General features: G+C 43.7%; 1 protein-coding gene across 1 annotated transcript in view; it reads left to right on the forward strand.

The window, feature by feature from the left end:
- Positions 1 to 13,010: 13,010 nt before the first annotated feature.
- The window catches only part of Tm9sf2 (transmembrane 9 superfamily member 2), a 50,807-nt gene continuing 40,954 nt past the window's right edge, over positions 13,011 to 22,863 (forward strand). Inside the window, exon 1 of the mRNA XM_028771797.1 lies at positions 13,011 to 13,400. Within this exon, the coding sequence (XP_028627630.1) occupies positions 13,230 to 13,400 (171 nt within the window). The 5' untranslated portion in view covers positions 13,011 to 13,229. The remainder of the gene's footprint in view (positions 13,401 to 22,863) is intronic.

A 22,863-nucleotide genomic window follows, 5' to 3' on the forward strand; every position in this document is an offset into this window, starting at 1 on the left:
CAGAGGTTCAGTCCATTATCACCAAGACAGGAACATGGCAGCATCCAGGCAGGCATGGTGCAAGAGGAGCTGAGTGTTCTACATCTTCATCTGAAGGCTACTAGTAGAATACTTGCTTCCAGGAATCTAAGATGAGGGTCTTAAAGCTCACGCCCACAGCGACACATCTACTCCAACAGGGCCACACCTTCAAACACTGTCACTCCCTGGGCCAGGCATATTCAAACCATGACACAAAGCCAGCACCTCCACAGCATGATTAAACATCTTTGTCTAGGTCTTAACACACACGAAGGTCAGCATCTCACCTACCCAAACCCTCATACATATAACCGCAGTACATATAGCCCTCCACTGTAAACAGTCCCCACCAATGGCTGCTGGCTCGTTACAGCCGGAACTCCTAATCTGCTCTCTGGTTGTCACTGTTTCTACCAAATTAGCTGTCATTAGCTGTGGCAGTGAGCTCTGTAAGCAGAGGTGGGCAGCTGTCTATGAATCTGAATTTAGCCTGGATATATAGCATGCCAGGCAGGCCAGGGCTACCTCCTGAGATCCTAAGAAAGAAAAAAATGACATGAACAAGATTAGAGAATATAGCCTTGTGGGACCCAAGACCCACATTAGCTGGTGCTCTGCCACTGTGCTGTACTTCCAGCCCTGAAAATGTCTGAACAAAGGCTGTGGTCAAAATGTGCGTGCTCTTTTATGGTGTACTTTTTCTTCTACCAATGCTATTTTAGTTATTAGTTCTCCTAATGCCTGCAGAATACCATCCTGTTGCAAGCTGAGCTGCCATATTTATTCAGCAAATCCCTTTGCTGGGCATTTAAGTGATACTCGAGCTACATTTCTTTCGCACTCAAAGTATTCTCAAGAGTAGATCCTGAAAAATGGAATTATTATTCTTCCAGATTATATAGAGAATTTAAAGAATATGCGATAACGAATCGCCTCCAAGCGCTGGCTAGGACTCATCAGAGTGTGAAATAAATTGAGTATGACATTGCTTTTGTTTTAGGTTAATGTGCAAGTGTGTGTGTGCCAGTGTTAATTTATGTGTAACACGTGCATGTTGGTGCCTGCCGATGCCAAAGGGCATCAGAGTTTTGAGAATATTGCCTGGAAGTAGAGGTGCAGGCAGTTGTGAGTCATGGGATATGGGTTCTAGGAATCAAACTCCTGTCTTTGCAAGGACAGCAAATGCTCTTAATTACTGAGCCACCACTCCAGACCAGACCGCTGTCTTTACACACACACACACACACACACACACACACACACACGGTAATTTTTATATGTGTATATGTTTTGCCTGCATGCATATATGGTACCCCATATATGTGCCTGATGCCAAGAATATCAGAAAAGAGTGCTGGTTCTTTTGGAACTCGGGTTACAGATGGCTGTGAACCAAGATGTGGATGCTGTGGATTGAACCTGGGTCCTCTGCAAGAGCAGCAAGTGTTCTTAACTGCTGAGTTCTCTCTCCAGCCTTCCTTCTCTCTCTCTCTCTCTCTCTCCCTCTCCCTCTCTCCCTAAGGTAAGTCTCATGTATCCCAGGCTGGCCCCAAACTCACATGTAGATGAGGATGACATTGAACTTCTGACCTGCCTGCCTCCACGTCCCAATGCTGGGACTACAGGTATGGGCTTATGCAGTACTGAAGATTAAACGTGGGGCTTCCTCAATGCTAGGCAAACAGTCTTCCTGCCAACTGAACCACATTCATAGCCCTTAACTTTGCTTTCCTAGTATCTTAAAAAAAAAAAAGTGCCTTATCAGTCTTTTTAAAATTATACACTTTCTAATTTCAGTGAAGCTCTGTATGCATGTTTACTGAATGTTCCCCCTCTTTTTGTATTCCATGCATTTTTCTCCTTGTGACACTTGAAGTGGATCCCAGTCCCCATTACCTGAAGCTCAAAGGTCACTGAGATTGCTCTTCTTATCACTGAGTTCAAGTGGTGCCCACAATAGTGGAGTGTGGCTGACGTGGGTGACGTGGCTGACGTGGCTGACGTGGGTGTAAGGGCCTAAGATCAGCACACTGGGCAAATTGTATGAGGCCAAAAGTGCCCTAAAAGTCCTTTAAACAGCATCAAGCTTTCCGTGTGCTGTTCAGCCGGCCACTCTATACAGTAGTACTTATGCACAGTGTCTCAGTCAGTGTCCTACGCTGCGAAAACACACTAGGACCACGGCAACTCTTATAAAGGACAACATTTAATTGATGCTGGCTCACAATCTCAGGGGTTTGGTCCATTATCATCATTGCAGGGAGCATGGCAGCACCCAGGCAGACATGGTAGCTGAGCGTTTTACATCTGGATCAACAGGCAGCGGGAAGAGAGAGTCACTGAGCCTGGCTTGGGCTCCCAAAACCCACAGTCTCACTGCTGGTGACACACTTCCTCCAATAAGACGTCGCCTATTCAAAATAGGCCACACCTCCTAACCCTTCAAGTAGTGCTGCTCCCTGATGACCAGCATTCAAATCCATGAGCCTATTCCTATTCAAACCACCACACACAGTGAACTTAAGAACCTTCTCAAAGGGTTAAAAGTCATCCAAACCATGCCAGGAGGCACAAGGACAGGGAAAATAGAGAAGTCAATGGTCTGGCTGGCCCCAGCACTGAGAAGAGGAAGGAAAGCAGCAGAGCAAGGGGAGGAATCTTAAGTTTAAACGTCTTGTTTAGTGGCTGTGGAGGATGAGCCAGATACAGTGATATTCATTTTATATGGGTATGATGCTCAAGAAAAACATGGTCATGCTGTTGACCCCATAGAAGGTTTTTACAGTTACCCTCCATGCTCCCAGGACCTCTAAGTTGAGATTTGATTGTCTATAAACATTCTACTCCCTAATTATTCTGAAGTGTTCTTCTTCTGGGGACTTGCATGCTTTGGGTCTTTCAGCAGATGCTCTGTAGAAGCTGTGGGCAGAGTCTCACTGTCCTTGCTGGGCAACAGTGTCTGGGGTTGTGTCCCCTTTATCTTTGCTTCTCTTTGCAGATGCTATTTTGTAAACTCTGCTTAACATTTTATCCCAGTAAAAGTCATCTAGTGATACTCAGAAGTTTCAAGGAATCATAGCCAGAGGTGTCCAGGAGAAAAATCTAGAATGCTGTATATTCATCAAAATCCAGAATGTTGTATTCATTAAAAATCCTGAATGCTTTATTCATAAAAATTCCAGAATGCCATATTTATTTCTTAAGCATATGAATGACACATACCTTCTATCTCCAGTGTACTCAGTGCACACCTATGGAATGGCAACCTACGTTCACTTAAAAAGGTTTTAGTTGCCTGGAGATAACTCAGTGGAGAAAATGTGAGCAGAGGCACCTGAGCTCAGACTCCAGCACCCACCCCATGTAAGAAAGCCATGGTGAAGTGGGGAGGGTAGTACATGGTGTACATGGCTTCAATCCACAGGCATGTGCACGATGTGTTCCCACACATATTTGAACATGCACACAGACAAGCACACCATGCACACAAATACATAAAAATGCAATACAATGTGATCAAATAAAGCTTTGACCTATAGTAAAAGATTTTGTCAGGGCTGAGGATGCAGCTGAGTTAGCAGACTCCTTGCCTACAGCTTGAAAAGCCCTGAGTCTGAACTCCAGCACTCCATAAAGCAAGACAGTGGCACACATCTGTAATCCAAGCTCTAGGGAGGTGGAGGCCCTGATACATACTAAGTTTGGGGATAGCTCCAGATACATGAAACCATTTCAAAATAAGACTTGTCATCTACATCTATAAGATATACATGATATATTCAAAATTGATATCTATACCTAGAATGCCATTTTACATATTAGGTATTTTAGTTTTGTTTGTGGGTATACTGACTTACCATGTGAATTTTCCTATCAATTATAAAAAGAATGGCATGGATCTATTAGTATTGCTATGGTCTCAGGTATTGTGGTGGTGTGAATAGGAACGACCCCATAGAGTCATATATTTGAATGCTTGGTCATTAGGGAGTGGCACTATTAAGAGTTGTGACTCTTAATACATGTGGCCTTGTTAGAGGAAGTGTGTCACTAGGGGTAGGTTTGGGGGTTTCAAATGGTCAAGCCAGACCCAGTGTCTTTTTCTCTCTTCCTGCTGCCTGCCCATCCAGAGGTCGAACACTTGGCTTTGTCTAGCTTGTGTCTGCCTGTGTGGGGCCGTGCTTCCCGCCATGACAATAACAGACTAAACCTCTGACACTGTAAGCCAGGCCCAATGAAGTGTTTTCCTTTGTAAGTTGCCATTGTCATGATGCCTCTTCGGCTGTGAAACCCTAACTAAGACAGTATATCTTCGATTAGTGCACAAGCATCACTAGCAATGCAGAAGCAGAAGGCTTCCACCTTCCTACTTACTCCTCTTCTTGACAGAGAAATGGCTCAGCAGTTAAGAGGACTTAGTTCCCAGCATCTGTGTCAGGCAGCTTACAACTGCCTGTATAATGCCAGCTCCAAGGGGTCTGATGCCCTCCCTCTTCTGGCCAGTTAGAGAACCTGCATACATGTGGCATATTCTCAATATGGAGATACACACAGGTACATATACATATAAGTAAAAATAAAATTTTAAGGTGACTGCACAGCTCTGGTTTGCCTTCTTCTGAACCTTACAGAAGCATACAATTGTTTTTGTTGTCTTACAATAATGCTTGTCAGCCTGATGTGTGTTGTACTACTTAATAGTAATACGTTCTTTTGCTATGCAGTGTTTTTGTTGCAGAACTACACCATAATTTACTTATCCATCTTGAAGATGAACATCTGAGTTCTATTTTGGTGAATACATCTTTTGTACATAAACTTTTAGAGGGAGGAGTAAAATTTCTGGGTTGTAGAATACACGTGTCAAGCAAATTTTCCAAGTACCTATACTCTTGATAGGCAAGCATCCTACCTCTGACCTCTGTCCCCAGAACTATGCAGAGTCACATCCTGTGTCACAATGTGTAGCATTCTGTCCTGTGTCCTTGTCAACATTTGGTGTATCAGTCCTTAAAAAATCTTAGTTATGATCCAGAAAGATGACTCGGTGGTTAAGAGCACCGGCTGTTCTTGCACAGGACCCGAGTTTGATTTACAGCGCCTAAGGATCACTCATCTGCGACTCCATGAATTCAGCACCCTCTTCTGCACTCTCAGGCACCAGCACTCACGTCTGCAAACCCCTTCCATACACATAATTAAAACAAATGTTTACAGTATTTTAGTTATATTGTTTACGAAGGTCTTTGCCACTCAGTGATATTTTAGTTTGTAATCCCCTGGTGAACAACAAGATGGAACATGCTGTTATCGACCATCAACGATATAATCTGTGATAAGACTAGCCTACTCTTGTACCATTTTCTTCTTAGTGGCCATTTTGAAAGAGGTTGATCTGTAGGAATCTGTGTTTGTGCATAAGAACTGTGTTAATTCTATGCTATATTGCTAAAATATATTTGGAAGCTTCAATTCCAGGGTGACAGAAGGCCACAAACAGAATGCTAATATTACTACTCACAGCCTCGTTTATAAGGTGATTCATTTAAAAATCTATAAGGCTATCCCAGTGTGAGAGAGAATGTTGGCATTAATTCAGTGTTCTGATAGTTCCAGATGCAACAAGAAAAAGTCATGCTGACAGTTGTTGCATGTCTTGAACCTAGTTCTGGGCAGGCAGAGACAGGCAGAGGCAGGCAGAGGCAGGCAGATCCCTTATTTTGATACCAGCCTGGCCTTCAGGACAGCCATGGCTACACAAAGAAACACTGTCTCAAAAAAACAAAACAAGGGCTGGAGAGCTGGCTCAGCCATTAAGAGCACCCACTGCTCTTCGGTCCTGAGTTCAATTCCCAGCAAGCACATGGTGGCTCACAACCACCTGTAATAGGATCCAATGCCCTCTTCTGGTGTGTCTGAAGACAGCTACAGTGTACTCATATATATAAAATAAATAAAAAAATTTACAAAACAAAAGAAAAAAGAGGAAGAAAGATAAAGGAAAGGACTTTTGAGTTTCTTGCTTTTGGCTTTTTGGTTTGTCGTTGTTGTTGTTGTTCACATGTGTGAAGCCTTGAATTCAATATATTTTGTCTTTTAAAAAATATGAAGGAAAAGGCAGTGGTATGTAGCGGTACACAGGAGTGAATAACTGACTAGTTGCCTGTCAAGATGCTTCCACGGATAACATTATCTTGGTGAGGAAGAGAAATGCAGCTACTGCAGTGAGGAGCTGGACCGGCCAGTAGCCTTGGAATTCCTCTCTTCACTACAGTTCCATGGGACATGACCATCAGACAGCACCACTCTAACCTTGATGAGTCAAGACCAAAGTACACTCTCTGTAATAATATCAACAGACAACATCCACTGTGAGCTCCTCCTCTGGACAGTGGCAGCCTTGGGCACATCTGCCTTCCTTTTGGGTCAGACGTATTCCTTACTGCTGTGCAAATTCCACCACCCAACTTTAGACTGGAATAGATTTTTAAGTGGCACGTGGTTTGTCCTGTAAGTGTGTCAATGGGTGATAATGTCAGAACTCTTAATAAATTGCACCTGCCTCCTGATAGGACACAACCTAGAGCAAAACTCTATTTTGTATTTCCCCAGAGTATGAAGCTCAGGCTCAAATTCTGAAAGCCATTTCTAATACCCCTTACAAAGAGTCTCCTGTGGCTCCCGTGTACTTAGTGCCTTCTCTCTTTCTGCAAGCTACAATCTACCCCACCACAGGAAGATCCAGACGGAGGGACTGCCTTGATATTGGGGACCTTGGGACCATGTAATGCTCAGAGACAGTGTGTTTGTCAAATACTAAGAGCAGACTGACTTCTTCTGAGTTCACTTCCACTACAAATAGGAATGGATAAATACAATGATTGACTGACTATTGACTTATATTATTTAATTATCTAAAACAGTTTGTAATAGCAGCTATTAACAGGACTGGGACTAAACCTTGTGATCTTATGAGTTTGCATAGGCACAATGCCTAAGAGTTGAAACATACATATAGTATGTAACAGAATTAATCTTAAATTTTGTATCAGTATACAAGGATTTGTGCCAATGAAAAATCTTAAACCTGTATCAATATACAAAATTCTGTACTAATTTAAGAAAACGTAACTTCAGTTTTGCATCAAAATATGAAGATCTCTACCAATGTAAGATTGTGGCTATAAAGTGTTTTTTGTTTAAGAGTAGATTTAATAATCCATCCTTATTTGTCTAATTTCTTATAATACTATATTCTCCTTCCCTTTACTTAAGAAAGAAAGGATATAAAAGAAGAAAGAGGAAAGACAGAAATCCCTGAGTCTAACTCTCTAGTTTCCTCCCTGCCCAAGACTACAATTATTTTTAAATTATCCCTTAAGAGACAACATATCTATAATTTATAAAATGACCAAAATCTACCCCAACTTAAGGGAATGAGACAACAGTCTCTTTTATAATTGCTTCTTGTTGAATATTGATGAGGAATTTCTGTTTGGGGACCCAAAAGGAAATTGGAAAATGGTTAAGTCAAAAGAAAGCTAGCTGGCATCATTTGTTGTCCAGTCTCTGTGTTGAGAAAGTTCAGGCCCTAACTGAAGTCCTGATTGGAACAGTCTGAAGGGCTGGATGAACTAAGGTCATCTGGGACCAGCAGTCTTTCCTGAAGCTGTTCGGGAAGCAAGTCTCTGGAGACAGCATCGGTTTGAAGCAGGGTCGATTAGGGAGCTGGGACAGTGTGTCTCATCATCTTAGCATCCCCAGGGTGAATCCTGTCAGGGCTGCCCTCTTGCTGTTTCGTTTTGTAATATATAAACCTCACAACCAATATTTGGGTCTATAAAGACATTTGTATGGAATGTGCAGGATGCACAGATCAGTCAAGCTTGATTTTTTTGGTCTTTGTTTGAGCAGATATGAAAGAGAACTGTCTTTTTTGAGTTAGTTTGATCACATAATTTCTGTAGGTTATGCTGACCATATTATCCCTCTCTGTAAGTCCTGACCTATATAAGCCACTGAATTGCTTTTCTATTGCTGGGAAGAGACACCGTACCAAAGGAACTTAAAAAAGAAAGCATTTAATTAGGGGCTCACCATTTCAGAGTTAGTCCATGGCCATAGGATGGGGAGCAGGCAGCAGGCAGGCACTGGAGCAGTAGCTGAGAGCTCACATCCTTATGAACAATTAGGAGGCAGAGGAAGAGCTAACTGGGAAGGGTGGCTTTTGAAATCTCAAAGCCCACTCCCAGTGACAGACATGTCTCCTCCAACAAGGCCACACTCCCTAATCCTTCCCAAACAGTTTTACTAACTGGGAACCAAGTATTCAAATATTCGAGCCTCTTGGGGGCCATTCTCATTCAAATGGCCACAAAATCCACTTGGGGACGGCTATGGTTTGGACTTAAAGCATCTTAAAGGCTGGTGTGTTGGAGACTCAGTGAGTCCAATCATTGAGAGATAGGTAACTGGATAACGAGAGCGCTCCACTGTAAATGTAATTCCTGGAGGCTTTTCTTCGCCCCTTCTGCTCCCAAGTAATGGCAGTGTTTCTATGCCTGCTCTAGCCTGTTTTAGCTCCCAAATAAACAACTTGGAGACCTAAGCGGTGGGCAGATATTTGTGTATTCTAACCCTCTGCGGCTGCCTACATCTCAGCCATGTGGTTCTTTACCTGCGATCTGAATCCTGCCCTGGCTCACAAAAGCTATTCGCATGTGTCCCCCCAACATTGAGCTGGTCTAGGGTGAGGGATGGATAATTTGATAGCATCATTGGGAGGCAGTGGTACACTTTGGAAGTAGAGCCTATTTAGAGGAAGTAGGTCACAGTGAGTGTTTCTGGGAGCTGTATCTTTTCCTGATGTCCCTCTTCTGTTTCCTGCTCTCCTCCTCCTCCCTCTCCTCTCCTCCTCTCTTCCCTCCCTCCTTCCTTGCTGCTATGAGGTGAGCAACTCTGTTTCACCATCCCTCTGCCATGCCGAAACCAATGGAGCCAGCTGATCATGGATTCAAATCTCTGCGAGCATAAACCAGAACAAACCTGTCCTGCATCAAGCTGTTTTCCCCGGGAATCTTGTCACAGCAATGGGAAACAACGCTAATGCTAGGACTATCTTTATCTCTTTTGTTTTACAGAACTGCCTGCCTCTGCCTCCCACGTGTTGGGATTAAAGGCATGTGCCATCACACCTCTCCGTTCTTTAGCTTAAAACTCGAGACTTCATAACTTGACTTTGACCTCTTTGGGCAATGTTTATAGCTTATTTTTTGAGGCCAATTTTACTTCCAAATTATGCTATAGAGAATAGATTTTTCTCCCCTTTACCTTTTCTATATTTGGGGTCTATATTAATCAACAATTAATAACCAACAAATTGACAGAAGAAAAAGATATTTATTCATATTTTTATGTATATGGGGCTTCACAGAAAAGAAATGAAAACCAAAAGAAGCCATTGTTCTTTCAGGACTATTTCCTGTTTTAACAAGCAGCCATGCATTGTATAGAAGTGACTAGTTAAGACCGGTTTTGACCCACAGGCAGTACATTGGTACAGCAATGAGGAAATGTGTGGTAGATTAGAGTTGATTGTTACAGTTTATTATAAAATTTTTTCTTAGTATTGTCTCAAGTCTTTTTGGTTAGGGGAGGTTCTGATTCTATTGGCCAAATAATCATCTGCTTTCTATTCTTTTCTTCTCCTCTCTCTCTCTCTCTCTCTCTCTCTCTCTCTCTCTCTCTGTGTGTGTGTGTGTGTGTGTGTGTGTGTTATGGTTCTAATGGTTGAAACTAAGACTTAACACATGCTAAGCTAGCACTATACCACTAAGCCCTCCCCCCATTTATTTCTTTTTGTGTGTGTGTGTTTACTTCTTGAGACACAGTTTCATTAAGTTGGCCAAGCTGTTCTCTAACTCAGGGCTCTACTGTTCAGGCAGGTCTTGAACTTGTGACCTTTGTTTCAACCTCTCAAGTAAATGGGGTTGCAGGCCTAGCCCACCAGGCTCTACCCCTACTTCTATAAAGACAAATCTCTATTCTGCTTAGACAAAAAAAGAGGATGATCTTGTGAGCACTAGTTTTCTGTTGCCTTTAACCCAGAGTTGTCATTTATGCCCAAATGACAAATTTTGGGTGTGATATTCTGACCTGTCATTAATGACATACTCTGTCAGGAAATGAAGATCTGGGGTTTTGCCCTTCTAGAAAAATCTTGACTTTTTCATTTACAGGCATATAGCTAGTAAAATATGATGCATACTTTTTTCCAGTATAATGCACTTCCCTATCAGTTTACACTTGACACATGTGTAGGATAGCCACACAATATACATTTCCTGTGAAAGAGTTGACTGAGAATCTGAAATTAAGATATTTAACATGGGTATCTGTATATTTGTTTGTTAAATCTGGCCATCTCATTCATACAATGTGAGAAACTCAGAAAAAACTGATGTCTCAATTATTTCAGTAGAAAAGAGTGGTGGTGGGGGGAGAATTTTGGATTTCTAACTGTGGCAAAGGATATATAACACTTATCACTGTAACCATTTTGAGTATAAACGTCAGAGTATATTGAATTGTGCAGCCATTGCTCAACCCTCTCAGATCTTTTTCATCATCCGCACTCATTATTAATAAAAAAACCAAAAACCAAACCAAACCAAACCAACCAACCAACCAAACAAACAAAATGCTCTTTCCTCAGATTATCTGAATTGCCAAATGCAGTCTACAGCACAGGAAAAAAAATCAGATTCCTCAGGTTTTACTCCAGCCAGATTTATCAATAATCTGAAGAAAGTTGTGTCACCGTATGTGTGAGAACGCAGAGGAAATTTCCTTTTTACCTAGTTGGGAAGAGAAGTCTCTGGATGTGGTTCTGCTTAACAGCTCACCAACCAGGAGCTAACTCAACCCTGGATCTCTTGGCTCCGCCCCGCCTCGCCTCGCCCCCGCCATCAGGTAACCTAGGGAACCGCAGGTGAGGCGTTACCAAGAAGAGGCCGGATCCGGAAGTAGAGGTCGCCCCGCCCACCAACCAAGAAGCGGCCAAGCACGGTGACGTGTCGTTGTAGGAGTTGGCGTACCCACCCTGTGTACGCCCTGTCCGAGCTCTGGGCGAGTCGGCTGTCCGCAATCCCGATGTCGTTTTCATTCTCAAAGTCTCCGGTTGTCCGGGTTTTAAATTTACTTTACCCATATTGTTGAGGCTGACGGGGGCTGGAGGCAAAGAAGCTCCAGGTCGCCGTGGGTTCATTCTTGAGTATCCCAGGCCATCCTGGGAAGTGATTCTCGGTCTTAAGCTTGTCGTGGTCTGTGAAAGAGGGCCGGCTAAATGCATCTGGAAACCCTCAGGCGTTAGCGCCGGAAGTCTGCGATCCTAAATTCACTTCTAGAAACTGTGTCCTCCGGCGACCAGGGCGGAGCACTTTCTAGTTTGCTTCGCCCTCGGTTCTCCAGGTCCTGCTACAGAGGTGGAAGATGCAGAGACCAGGCCCCTGCAGCTGTGGGAAGTGACACACCGAACGATAAACATGATCGTTTCCGAAATTGGTAGATACTGTGGGGAACCGGTGATAATGGGGGACACATACATCCTACGTTATCCCTCTTAGCACAAGTAGAGTCTGGGGAGACCAGCAGAGTAGCCTGTTGTGGTAGGAGCTTAGAGGCCACCCAAAGTACTCAGTCGGTGGCACAGTGAAGTTTGAGCCAAAGGTGGTGTCAGAGGTAGAAAAAAAATAGTAATGGCAAGGTTGGGGGGGGGCTGCGACAGTGAAGGTCAAGTTTGGTAGTATCAGAAAGCTAGGTAAGCGTTGAGGGGAGCATTAATCCTCCCCTTTTCTATTTGGAGACAACAGCTGCTTCCTGTTTCGACAAAGGGAGTTGTCATGACCTAGCCCAAAGTTCAGTCTGTCGATGCATTTGAGAGGGTGTGTGCAGACACTGCTTCTTTTTCACCTGGGAGTACTATATAACATTTTGTTTTGTTTTTAATTTAATCTTTGCCACTCTTTTGGAGAGTGAGCATCCTTTTGTTCTCTTCCTGCTTTTCATTTCTCCTGTGAACCCATGCTCAGGGGCACAAGTGTTCAGCCAGTACAAATTACGTTTGATGTTAGCTCTTCCTGGTTATGTCAGAAGTTTTTTGTAGGTGCTAGAGCCATTGAAAATCTGGTTAGTTATAAACTTTTTGGGGAGGAAATATGTGAGCGCCCAGAAGAATTTTGATAGCATATGAGACTCCAAACTTTTTGAATTTACCTATTTCCAGGGCTGTTAGTGTTTGTTTTATATTCTAAGATGATGCACTTTGGGGAAAAATTCGGTTGAAGTCTAAAACTCCATGGGCTTTTTATGCTAAACTTTTTTTTCCTCCTTGCGCATGAGTGCGCACTAACGGTTACAGACATCACTTATTTCCCATCATCAATGGGAAAAGCTATGCAACTTGTCGAAGACACGACTGCTCTCCTAATTAAGCTCCCGTGTCTTCATTGCAACGACATGCCAATGCTACTTTATATTCATTTCCTGCTCCCACTTATCTCACTTCGACTTTCCGAAAGATATGTTTATTATGTGCACACTTGTCCCGCACAAGAATGTCCCACTATTTCCAATGCTTAGGAATTGTCCTTGCAAATACCTTCAAGAGCTGTTTAAAGATTTACGAATCGTTCTTTACATTTGTTTCCTTATCCTGGGCCCCAACTAGGTGACCCCTGAGCTCTCCCTCATCTCCATCAGCAAGTACTTGGTTCGTCAGTCCTGAGCTGACTGGCGTGTGTGAGGAGGTTACAGAGGACAGAAAAGAGGGGCACCCGAGAAGCGCGGCGCTCAGACCCGCCACGGTGGAATCTGGAACCGGACTGTGGGTTCCGGAAGCGCGCAGGCGGAAGTCACCCAGCCCGAGAACTGAAAACCCGGAACGCGGATCTCCTTTCTGCCCCTCCCGGAAACAACCCGCTGCGCTTGCGGCGCCCGCACTGAGCATGTGCATGCCTTGTCGCGCATGCTCCGTGGAGGCCCGCTTCGGTTTCAGTCGCGGGCCCCGCTGTGTCTCCTAGCGCAACCGGAACTAGCCGTTTCGGGCCAGCCTTCTCTGCGCTCGGGCCTTGAGGTGATCTCCGAGCCCGCCCGCCCCTCCTTCCCCGTCGTCCCTTCGGCTCGGCCGCCCGCCTTTCACAACCGCCGGCATGAGCTCCAGGCCGCCCGCGTCGCCGCCAGCGCGAGGCCCGCGGTTGTTGCTGCTGTCTCTGCTCCTGCTAGGGACGGTCCCAGGCCCGTGCCCGAGCAGCGCCTTCTACCTGCCCGGCCTGGCGCCGGTCAACTTCTGCGCCGAAGAAAAGAAGAGCAACGAGTGCAAGGTGCGGGAGGCCTGTCGGGACGCCCGCGGCGGGAGCGGGGTCTGGGAGCGGGAGGGGGCGTAGCCGTGGGTGGGGTCGCATTCCCGAGCAGTGGCGGACCGGGGGCCTGCCGGCACTGGGCTCTCCGAGCGCTCTGGTCGTCCCTGCTGGCTCGCAGCGACAGCTCGAAGCGCTTTGCCCGGACCCCGGCGGCTTGCGGAGCGTCCTTGGCCTGGCCTGCACGCAGGTGTGACCTGCTGCCCACACGGGGCGCTCCCAGCCTAGCGACAACTTCCAGTAACTTAATTTCATGACTCCCTGTTTCATTGCACTTTAGTGGAACTCCTGGTTACAACGGCTTATTCTCTCTAGGACTTTGATACCGAACTTCAAGTATACCAGTTGATTGTGACACATTCTAGCCTTCATTAAAAACTTAGTGAAGACCCGTTCTCGATACACTTAATCCCTGGCCTTTAAATTTTTTTTTAACTATAAAATTTTTAAGAGATTCCCCCCCCCCATGAGTTTTTCCGCGATGACTTTAAACACTTAAAAAGAAGCATACAGCGGGAGAAAGAACCGATCTTGAAAAATGTTGGTTTCGTAGGACATCCCGCCCACACGTTTTTTTTCAGTTTACCAGCTGATAGCAGCTTTTGGGTTATAAGGTGTAGAGCATCACAATACACCATTATTTCGTGAAGTTACTAAAACTTAACCGTTTGGAGGATCTAGGGTCTCTCTGAAACCATTCATTTTAACACTTCAAATAATAGTTAAGAAAACGTTTACACTGTGTAAAATAGGCTTATTTACTAAATTTTTTTAAGCTGGTGTTTATTTTATGACTCTTAGCTGTACCACAGTTGTGAATTTTGAGGTTGTTTTAGCGTATTGGGGAGGCTATTAAAGTTTTCATGACATTTTGCAGCTTCTCTTTAGGTTTGTAGGCTATCCTGTGTGACGTTGACATGGTCACTATGGTTTTAAAAAGACACAAACGTGTATCTATAACACGTAATGTTACAGAGTGTTCAGTAAAGCCAATGTATAAAATTTACCCAGGATCACAGTCCATTAACTGTGGTACCCCGAAAAGCAGGAACTTCTGCCTCCTCCTGAAGAGTTCAGACCTAAATTGAGATCCAGTCTTACAGGCACACTGGATTTTTCCATTAAATATTTCAGTAGCCAACCTTCATAAACCAGTACATGGTCTTTAAATGTACAGTGAATGTGTGTTGTATTCATAATTTCTTAGAAAAGTACATTCCTGGCTCTTCCATCAGCCACTGGAGAACAGAGGCGTATTAATAAAATGTGATGTCATGAAACATGTGGTCCACATACCTAGAGAGCATAGATGAGGAAATGTTTGTGAAGTAGTCTTCTGGGGAAGCAGCAGAGAAGTGAATTGGACACAGACTTTAGAGATGAGGGTGAGTGGATTTGTAGGTGGTCGGCAAGCTAGGTGATTTGTGATGTCTCACAAGGTCTTTAAGTGTCTTTTAGAAGTTTCTGGTCCTTTGAGATGTGGGGATGAAACCAGCAAGACCATGTTTCTGGATGTTGGGTTTTTGTCTCTGTTCTCAGCTACTCTGTTAGGGTAGGAAGAGGGGCGGGTTTCTGCCTTCTCCTCTACTTTAGCTGGTGTGGAGACTTTCTCTTTTCTCTCAGTAGAGAAGTAGTCTGCTTAGTAAACAGTTTAAATTTTTATCACTGTGGTCAGGATGGTAGCTGTTTTCAAACACCTCTTCCCTCTTTTTCAAACAGTAATTTACCTCACAGTTTGAGAGGCTGAGAAATCAAAGTTTTAGGTGCCCACAGATTCAGGGTCTGGTGAGGATTCATTTTCTTCCTGGTCCATATGTATGTATGTATTCATGTGGTGGAAGGGATGAAAGAGCTTCTTTAGCCCATTTTTTGAGAACACTAAACCATTCATGAGAACTGTGCCCGCAGGACTTGGTCATCCCTAAAGGCTTTCCTTCATAGTACCGTTACCTAAGGGTCTCCTGTTTCAGTACAGGAACTGGGGACAGGAGAACGTGAACTCGATGTTTCCTAAGGGGACAGAGTGAGCAGACAGGTCCTTGATGCTATTGATACGATTTCTGGTTCTTCCCCCCACCTCTATAACACAGGGATAATCATGTTTGCTTCTTATATGTTCCCCTTGAAAGGTATTTTGAATTTCTTAGAAAAAGCACTATCTTGTCCTGGCTGTATTCAGAGTGAAGCAGGAGCAGCTCAGTGTAATGTATGCGGCGCCGCGTGATCTTAGCTTCACTGTACAGTCCTCAGCCTACAGTAGCTCAGTGTGCATTGACTGATGACTTTGCTATTTCTTTCCTTAAAATTGTTGTATAAGCCTTTGGTGTTTGGGCACACGTTTAATCCCAGCACTCGGAGACAGAGGCAGGTTCATCTCTTTAGTTTGTGGCCAGCCTGGTCTACATAATGAGCTCTAGGACAGGCTATGTAGAGAGAACTTGTCTCAAAAACAGTAACAACAACAACATGTTTAATTTACTAACAGAGAAAAGTGAGTCCATTGAACCTAAAATCCTATTTATGTTCTTCTAACTTCTGATTTATGATCTTAGCCATCATATGTTGTGGGAGATATTTAAATCCCCAATCCGAATAGGACTGGTCAATGAAAACACAACTCAGTAATTATGAATATATTCTGTAAGCCTAGATTGGGCAGATACCCCTATGATACTCTGTTCCCCAGGTATGAGACCTTTATAACTTGAGGATTTCCAGACTCTGCATCTGTCCTTCTACCTCCTGCTTCCCAGTCGTCCTCTGCTTTGTCATCTTCCTCCTCCATTGTCTTCCCCCAGTCCTCCAGTTGTCCTCCCCCCTGCTCTCTTCCCACCAACCTTTATATCTCCACCTCCCCTTCCTCTGCCCAATCACTGGCTCCAGCCTTTATTTTACAAATTAAGATGGGCAGAAGGTTCAGTAGAAATCACATGTGTAATGACTGACACCTCCTCTGCAGCTCTTCACAGGAAAGGGGAATTAGTATCAAAATACAAGGCCAGGGGTATCCACAACATTCATTAGTGAGTTTTGTGGTTTTCTCTCATTTTTTAACATAATGCCATCACGTGTGCATATATTTAAATATCTGTGTAGTCACGAAATGTCCATTCTTTTGTTTGTTAGAGATGGGAACATTTTATTCTTAACACTGCTGTCTGTGGGCTTGCTTAACCATTTATGCTTGCTGGACATTTAAATTGATGCCAGGATTTCTCTGTTGTAGTCAGGAATTATTTGTGCATTCTTTTTAAAGATTTATTTTTAATTATGTGTAGATGCATATGAGTGTGGGTGGCCACAGAGGCCAGAAGGGTCAGATTCTGGCCTCCTGGAGATGCAGTTACAGGGGATTGTAGCTGCCAGATATGTAGGTGCTGGGAATTGAACTCAGGTCCTTTAGAAGAGCAGTACTAGCTGTTAATGACTGAGCATCTCTTCAGCTCCTATTTGTATATTCTTAAATGTAAATTTTATTTTCTGTGTATTAGTGTTTTACGTGCATGTATGCTATGTATCATGTTTGCCTTGTGGCCAAGGAATTCACACTGAGTATCTTGGAACTGGAATTACAGATACTTGCTGGATAGAACCTGGATTCTCTGGAAGAGCAGCCAGGGGTCTTAACTGCTAAGTCTGTGTGTGTGTGTGTGTGTGTGTGTGTGTGTGTGTGTATCTGTGCGCGCGCGCGCTCATGCATGGGTGTGCCTAAGGAGTGCAGGGCTCAGATCCCCTAGAGCTGGAGTTGTGATTGACTGACATGGGTGCTGGGAACCAAACTCAGGTCCTCTGCTTGAGCAGCATCCTAATATTAATATTTGCTTCCCAGTTGCTTGTATTTGGGTTGTTGAGATGGGGGTCTTAGACTCCTGATCTCAAGTACAAAGTAGTTCTCCTTCCTTTAGCCTCTTTACTGTTGTGATTACAGGAGTTTACTGCTACTAGGACCAGCTGAATTATACATTTAGGAACTATATGATAATACCTGATATCCTTTTAATTTTTGCAGTATTAGAGATTGAACTCAGGGATTTGGATATACTAGGCACATGCTCTACCACTGAGCTATAGCCCCATTCCTGAAAACATTTTTATGCACAACTTTCAGTGCTGTGAAGGTGTCAGGTTTTCTTCCCACTTCTGTGTAATATTTTGTTAGTTTTTTAGACCGTAACAATAAAGGGCAGTCTGTTCCTGTAGCCTCCACTTTTTTTAACCTCGAGGGATATGTGGCTTTGTGAATAGCGTGAAACCCTGATCGGAGTGTGTGGATCTGCACAGTTCCATGTAGCATACAAGTTTTGACTCCTTCAGTTAGCTGCTGTGTACTTTTTAGTTTTGGACTGAGTGGCCTTATAGTGTCAAATAGTTGAGGATAGTGACAGTTTACCTTCATGCTTTTAACTGTTAAATATTTGGCTCTTTAATGTCAATTCAGACCTAAGAACTAAAATATAAAATAGCACAAGCTTTCAAAATATTGGATACTTTTTTACTGCATAATATAGAGATCATATTCTTTTTAAAAATTTATTAATTACTTTACATCCCAATATCAGCTCTTCCTCTCCTTCCAGTACCCTCTCATGCAGATCCTCCCTCATTCCTCCCTCTCCTTCTCCTTTAAGAAGGGGGAGCCCCCTCTGAGTATCTCTACTCCCCCCCCCCTCAACACATCAAGTCACTGAAGGACTAGGTGCAGCCTCTCCCACTGAGGCCAGACATGGTAGCCCAGTAAGGGGAATGAGATCCAATTGCAGGCAGGCAGCAGATTGAAGAACAGCCCCTGCTCCAGTTATTGGGAGACCTGCATGAAGACCAGACTGCACGTCTGGTACATATGTATGGTGGGCCTATGTCCAGTCCATGCTTGCTCTTTGATTGGCGATTCAGTCTCTGGCAGCCCCCAAGGATCCAGGTTAGTTGCCTCTGTTAGTATTCCTGTGGAGTCCCTGTCCTCTTATACTCCTAGCAGAGGGGGATATAGATCCTGCCACTTTCTATGGCCAAGCTGGACTCCCAGTGGCAGGATAAGGACAGCAACCCACCCACCTTGTACCCAAAATGTGTTCTGCTTATAAGATGTACAGGGATAGACAGAGGGAATGGCCAACCAATGACTGGCCCAAATTGAGACCCATCCCATGGAGAAGAACCAATCCTTGATACTATTAATGATACTCGTTATGCTTGCAGACAGCTACTTAGCATAACTGTCCTCTGAGAAGCTCCACCCAGTAGCCAATGGAAAGAGATGCAGAGACCCACAGCCAACATTAGATGGAACTGGAGAAGCCTTGTGGAAGAGTTGGGTGAAGGATTGAGAGATACTATTCTTAGGGGAAAGAGTAAGATTTTCTTTCCTGGAGTTGGCAGAATGGTTCAGTAGGTAAAGATATTTGCCACCATCTGGACTTGGTGACACACATTTTTAATCTCAGTGCTTGGGTGGCAGAGGCAGGCAGATCTCTGAATTTGAGGCCAGTGTTATTTGCAGAGTGCGCTCAAGACAACTTAAGAGAGGTCCTGTCTCAAAAAAAAACAGAACAAAACAAAAGATACTTACTTGCCAACAAGTTGACAATCTGAGTCAGTCTTTGGGACCCACATAATGGAGAGAACCTACACACAAAAGGTGCCCCTTGACCTCCACATGTACACCATGGCATGTACGCATGCACACATAAATAGGGGGAGGAAGAGAGAGAGATGAAATTTGAGATTGTCTTTGTTGTGCTGTAGAGAAAAATGATCAACTCTACCCTCTAGTGGCTAATGACAGACAGCAAGGAAACCATGATAAAATGACAGCTTACTCAGTCACCTTCCTTTCTTGGTAGCTATTTTTAGAAGCTTTTTGTAAATTGTGTCTTATTTTAGGAACAGTTGCCTTCAAACATGGACTGACTCTTATTTAAGAAAGCAAGCTATGTGCTGCTCTGAACAGATGCAGAATGAATGAGTCTCTGACACTGTATTTGACTGTGGAAGTAGTATGAAGATTTTGAAGTACTAAAAGAAAAATCAACATAAGTGTGTTTGTTATAAGAGATTAGTACTTACTAACTGGTGTTTAGTTTCATACCTTCGTAGTTTTCTCTAGAATAAAAGCATGGATTCTTGCCATCTGGAAACCTAGCAGTGTGTAGATGATGGTGTTTGAGGATTGGTCTTAGGAAGACTCACTTTACCACAGTAAATAAACATTCTACTAGTTCTGCCTTCCAAAGGTGTATAACTAGACACATGGAACAAAGTCACAGGTGTGTATGCCACACATCGCAGCAGGGTAAGCTTAAAAGTATACCCCAGCTTCTGTTGAAACTGGCTGGCCTATACTGCCAGCCTTATATCAGGTTCCTTAAACAACCTGTCTCCCAATGGTCTTTGCAGGATTCTCAATTCTTTTTCTAGTTCATTGTGGCTACCTTACTTGTGGCAACTACACCTTCTCTGTTGCCATTAAGATTTAAGTATGCACCAAGATTCAACTCATAGACCACATAAAGCTCATGAAGAATGAAGACCAAGTGGGGGTGCTTCGGTCCTTCTTAGAAGGAGTAAACAAAATACTCAAGGGAGCAAATATGTAGACAAAGTGTAGGACAGAAACTGAAGGAGGGACCGTCTGCAGACCATTCCACCTGGGTATCCATCCCATGTGCAGTCACCAAAGGTAGACACTGATGTGGAAGTCAGGAAGTGCATGCTGACAGGAGCCTGATATAGCTGTCTCCTTAGAGGTCTGCAAGAGTCTGACATATTCAGAGGCAGATGCTCACAGCTAACCATTGAACTGATCATGGGGTTTCCAATGGAGGAGTTAGAGTGAAGACTGAAGGAGTTGAAAGGGTTTGAGACCCCATGGGGAGAGCAACAATACCAACCAACCAGAGCCCCAGGGTCTAAACCACCAGCCTGGGAGCACTTAGGGAGGGACCCATGGCTCCAGCTAGGAACCATGCAAGGGGGGGATAGTCCTGTCAGGTATAGGTGGGAGAGGAGATCCTTGGTTCCATGAAGGCTAGACGCCGTGTGTGGGGGAATTCGAGGGTGGGGAGGTGGGAGTGGGGGGCGGTAGGTGGGGGCACATCCTCATAGAAGCAGGAGGAGGGGGGATGGGATGGGGGTTCCTGGGCCGGAGAGGGGAAATGGGATAAGGGGAGAACATCGGAAATGTAAATAAAATATCCAATTAAAAAAAAAGATTTAACTATGCAGCTGGACATAGAGGGGTACTGCTTTAACCCCAGCATTTGGGAGGAGAGGCAGAATTCTGAGTTTGAAACTAGCCTGTTCTGCCTACATAGCATGTTCTAGACCATCCAGGGCTACTTTCTTAAAAGAAAAAAAAAAGAGAGAAGGAGGAGGAGGAGGAGGAAGAGGAGAAGGAAGGAGGAGGAGGAGAAGAAGGAACAACTTCAATCTCCATAAAGGGAGGAACCTTGTGAAAATTCTTCTTGTGCTCCTCTTTCAGGCCTGCTGATCAGTAGGAAATGTAAGCTCAGTAAGATTTAGTGACTTTTCAATTTCACAGAGACAGTAAGAGTTGAGCTAAGAAGCAGATGAGCCCAGGACTGCTGAACCCCACAGCTCCGGCTCCTCTCACTGCTCTGATGCACTGTGCATTTTCCTACTTTGCTACCCTGCCTCCTGGGAACCAAAACTTCCAGAATTGATGTGTTAGTCCAAAAAAAAAAAAAGTTATGTGTCTATGTAAAGACTTCTGATATAGTCAGGTTTTTGTTTTTCTATTGGGAGTGTTTTTAGACAGAATCTTGTTTAGTCCAGGTTGTCCTCATTCAGTGTATGAGGCTGGCCTTGATCCTCCCCTTCTGAGTGCTAGATTACAAGTGTTGGCCATCACACCCAGCCCAATGGTCGGGTGTATGTTCTGTTTTTCAGTACAGTCTGAAGTTGAAACTTTAGTTTTCAAAGGTATGAGGAGAGAGTCCTGAGTAAATAGATCACCTTCCGTGAGCAATAAAACACTCCCACCTTTTATTGTAACATGGGTTCCTATTTAACAACTTCCTACTAAGTTTTCCTCATATCTGCATTACGACTTCCTCAAGTCAGTCTCTTTGTAGCTGTCTCTAACATTAGGCAATGGGATCTTCTGTAGCTTTCCCCTTTCATATCTGTTGTGCTGTATTTTAGACCCTTTATGACTATCCTTGAATAGACCTGTGTCTCTTCTCTCATGGCCATTTCCTCATTGTTGGTGTTAGGTGGGGCAGATGGGATGGCAGTGAGAGAAAGCAGAATAAAAGAAGCCAAAAACCCTCATTCATAGGGGAAACCCACAACATCTGCTTGACCCCTGTGTCTAAAGCAGTAAAACAGTCTGACCACAGCTGAGACAGATTATAACAGAAAATAAAAACATGTTCTTGGATGAAGGATTATAGAAGAGATACCCCTGAACTCTAATTAGATAAAAACCTCTGCTATGAAAAATTTTTTCAGTGATTAATAGAAGATCTATTTATGCAAGAATAGAGCCATCTGTGCTTTATAGGAAATCTTAAATGTTTGGTCCCATTTTCCCTCTTGGGTACATTTTCTTTCTCTCCCTGTCTGTTTTGAAGATGTAATACCAGAAAAGAGACCCAATTCTCAGCACAGCTCCTGAAAGTGAGTTCTTGAGGTAAACGTTTGCTGGTCTTGCATAGGTCTAGTAAATCAAAGCAGCCCTTGGTGTTTGGGATCAATGTACTGAAGCAGATACTCATGGTTAAGCAAAGCCCTTGTGCTCACGTGCTTGACTTGTGCCTTGGGAGGCACACAGATTTCCATACAAATTTCTTAGTAAGAGATTATACTTAGTCCTGCTTTGTCTAAGTGATTTAGGATTTTGTAACTTCCTTAAAACGTTTAATGTTCAGTATTTTGTGTGTGTGCTTGTGATAACATAGCCAGAGACAGTTTGAAAGTAAGGTGTGAGGTAAACAATCCTTAAAGCCTATCTCCAGATGCTGCATCTTAGAGTTGGCCATCTCTGTTGAAGGCATATGTTCAGAAGAAGATGGACTTAACCTTTGAGTACAGATGCTTAGATAAAGACAATTAGAGTAGATGATGATGATGACCATAAAAGAAATTAAATACCAGGCCAGGTTTGTCATACACATGTAATCTCAGCACTTTAGGGGCAGGCACAGGAGTTCTAAATAACCCTCAGCTTTACAGTGAGTTGAGGAGCAGTTTGGGATACATGAGACCCTGCCTCAAAAAAAAAAAAAGATTCTTAACACTTTTATGGGTTTTGTTAGCATATATTAATTATATAATTACACATTATGTATAGCATACATTCGTTATAATGGCCTTTTCTTCTTAAACCCTGCAGAGACTCAATAGCTTTCCCTAACATTTCATGTAGTCCCTACAGAGGCCAAAAGAGGGTATTGGATTCCTCTGGAAC

This window comes from Grammomys surdaster, unplaced genomic scaffold (genome assembly GCF_004785775.1).
Source record: "Grammomys surdaster isolate TR1022 unplaced genomic scaffold, NIH_TR_1.0 65, whole genome shotgun sequence".
In the NCBI taxonomy this organism is placed as follows: Eukaryota; Metazoa; Chordata; class Mammalia; order Rodentia; family Muridae; genus Grammomys; species Grammomys surdaster.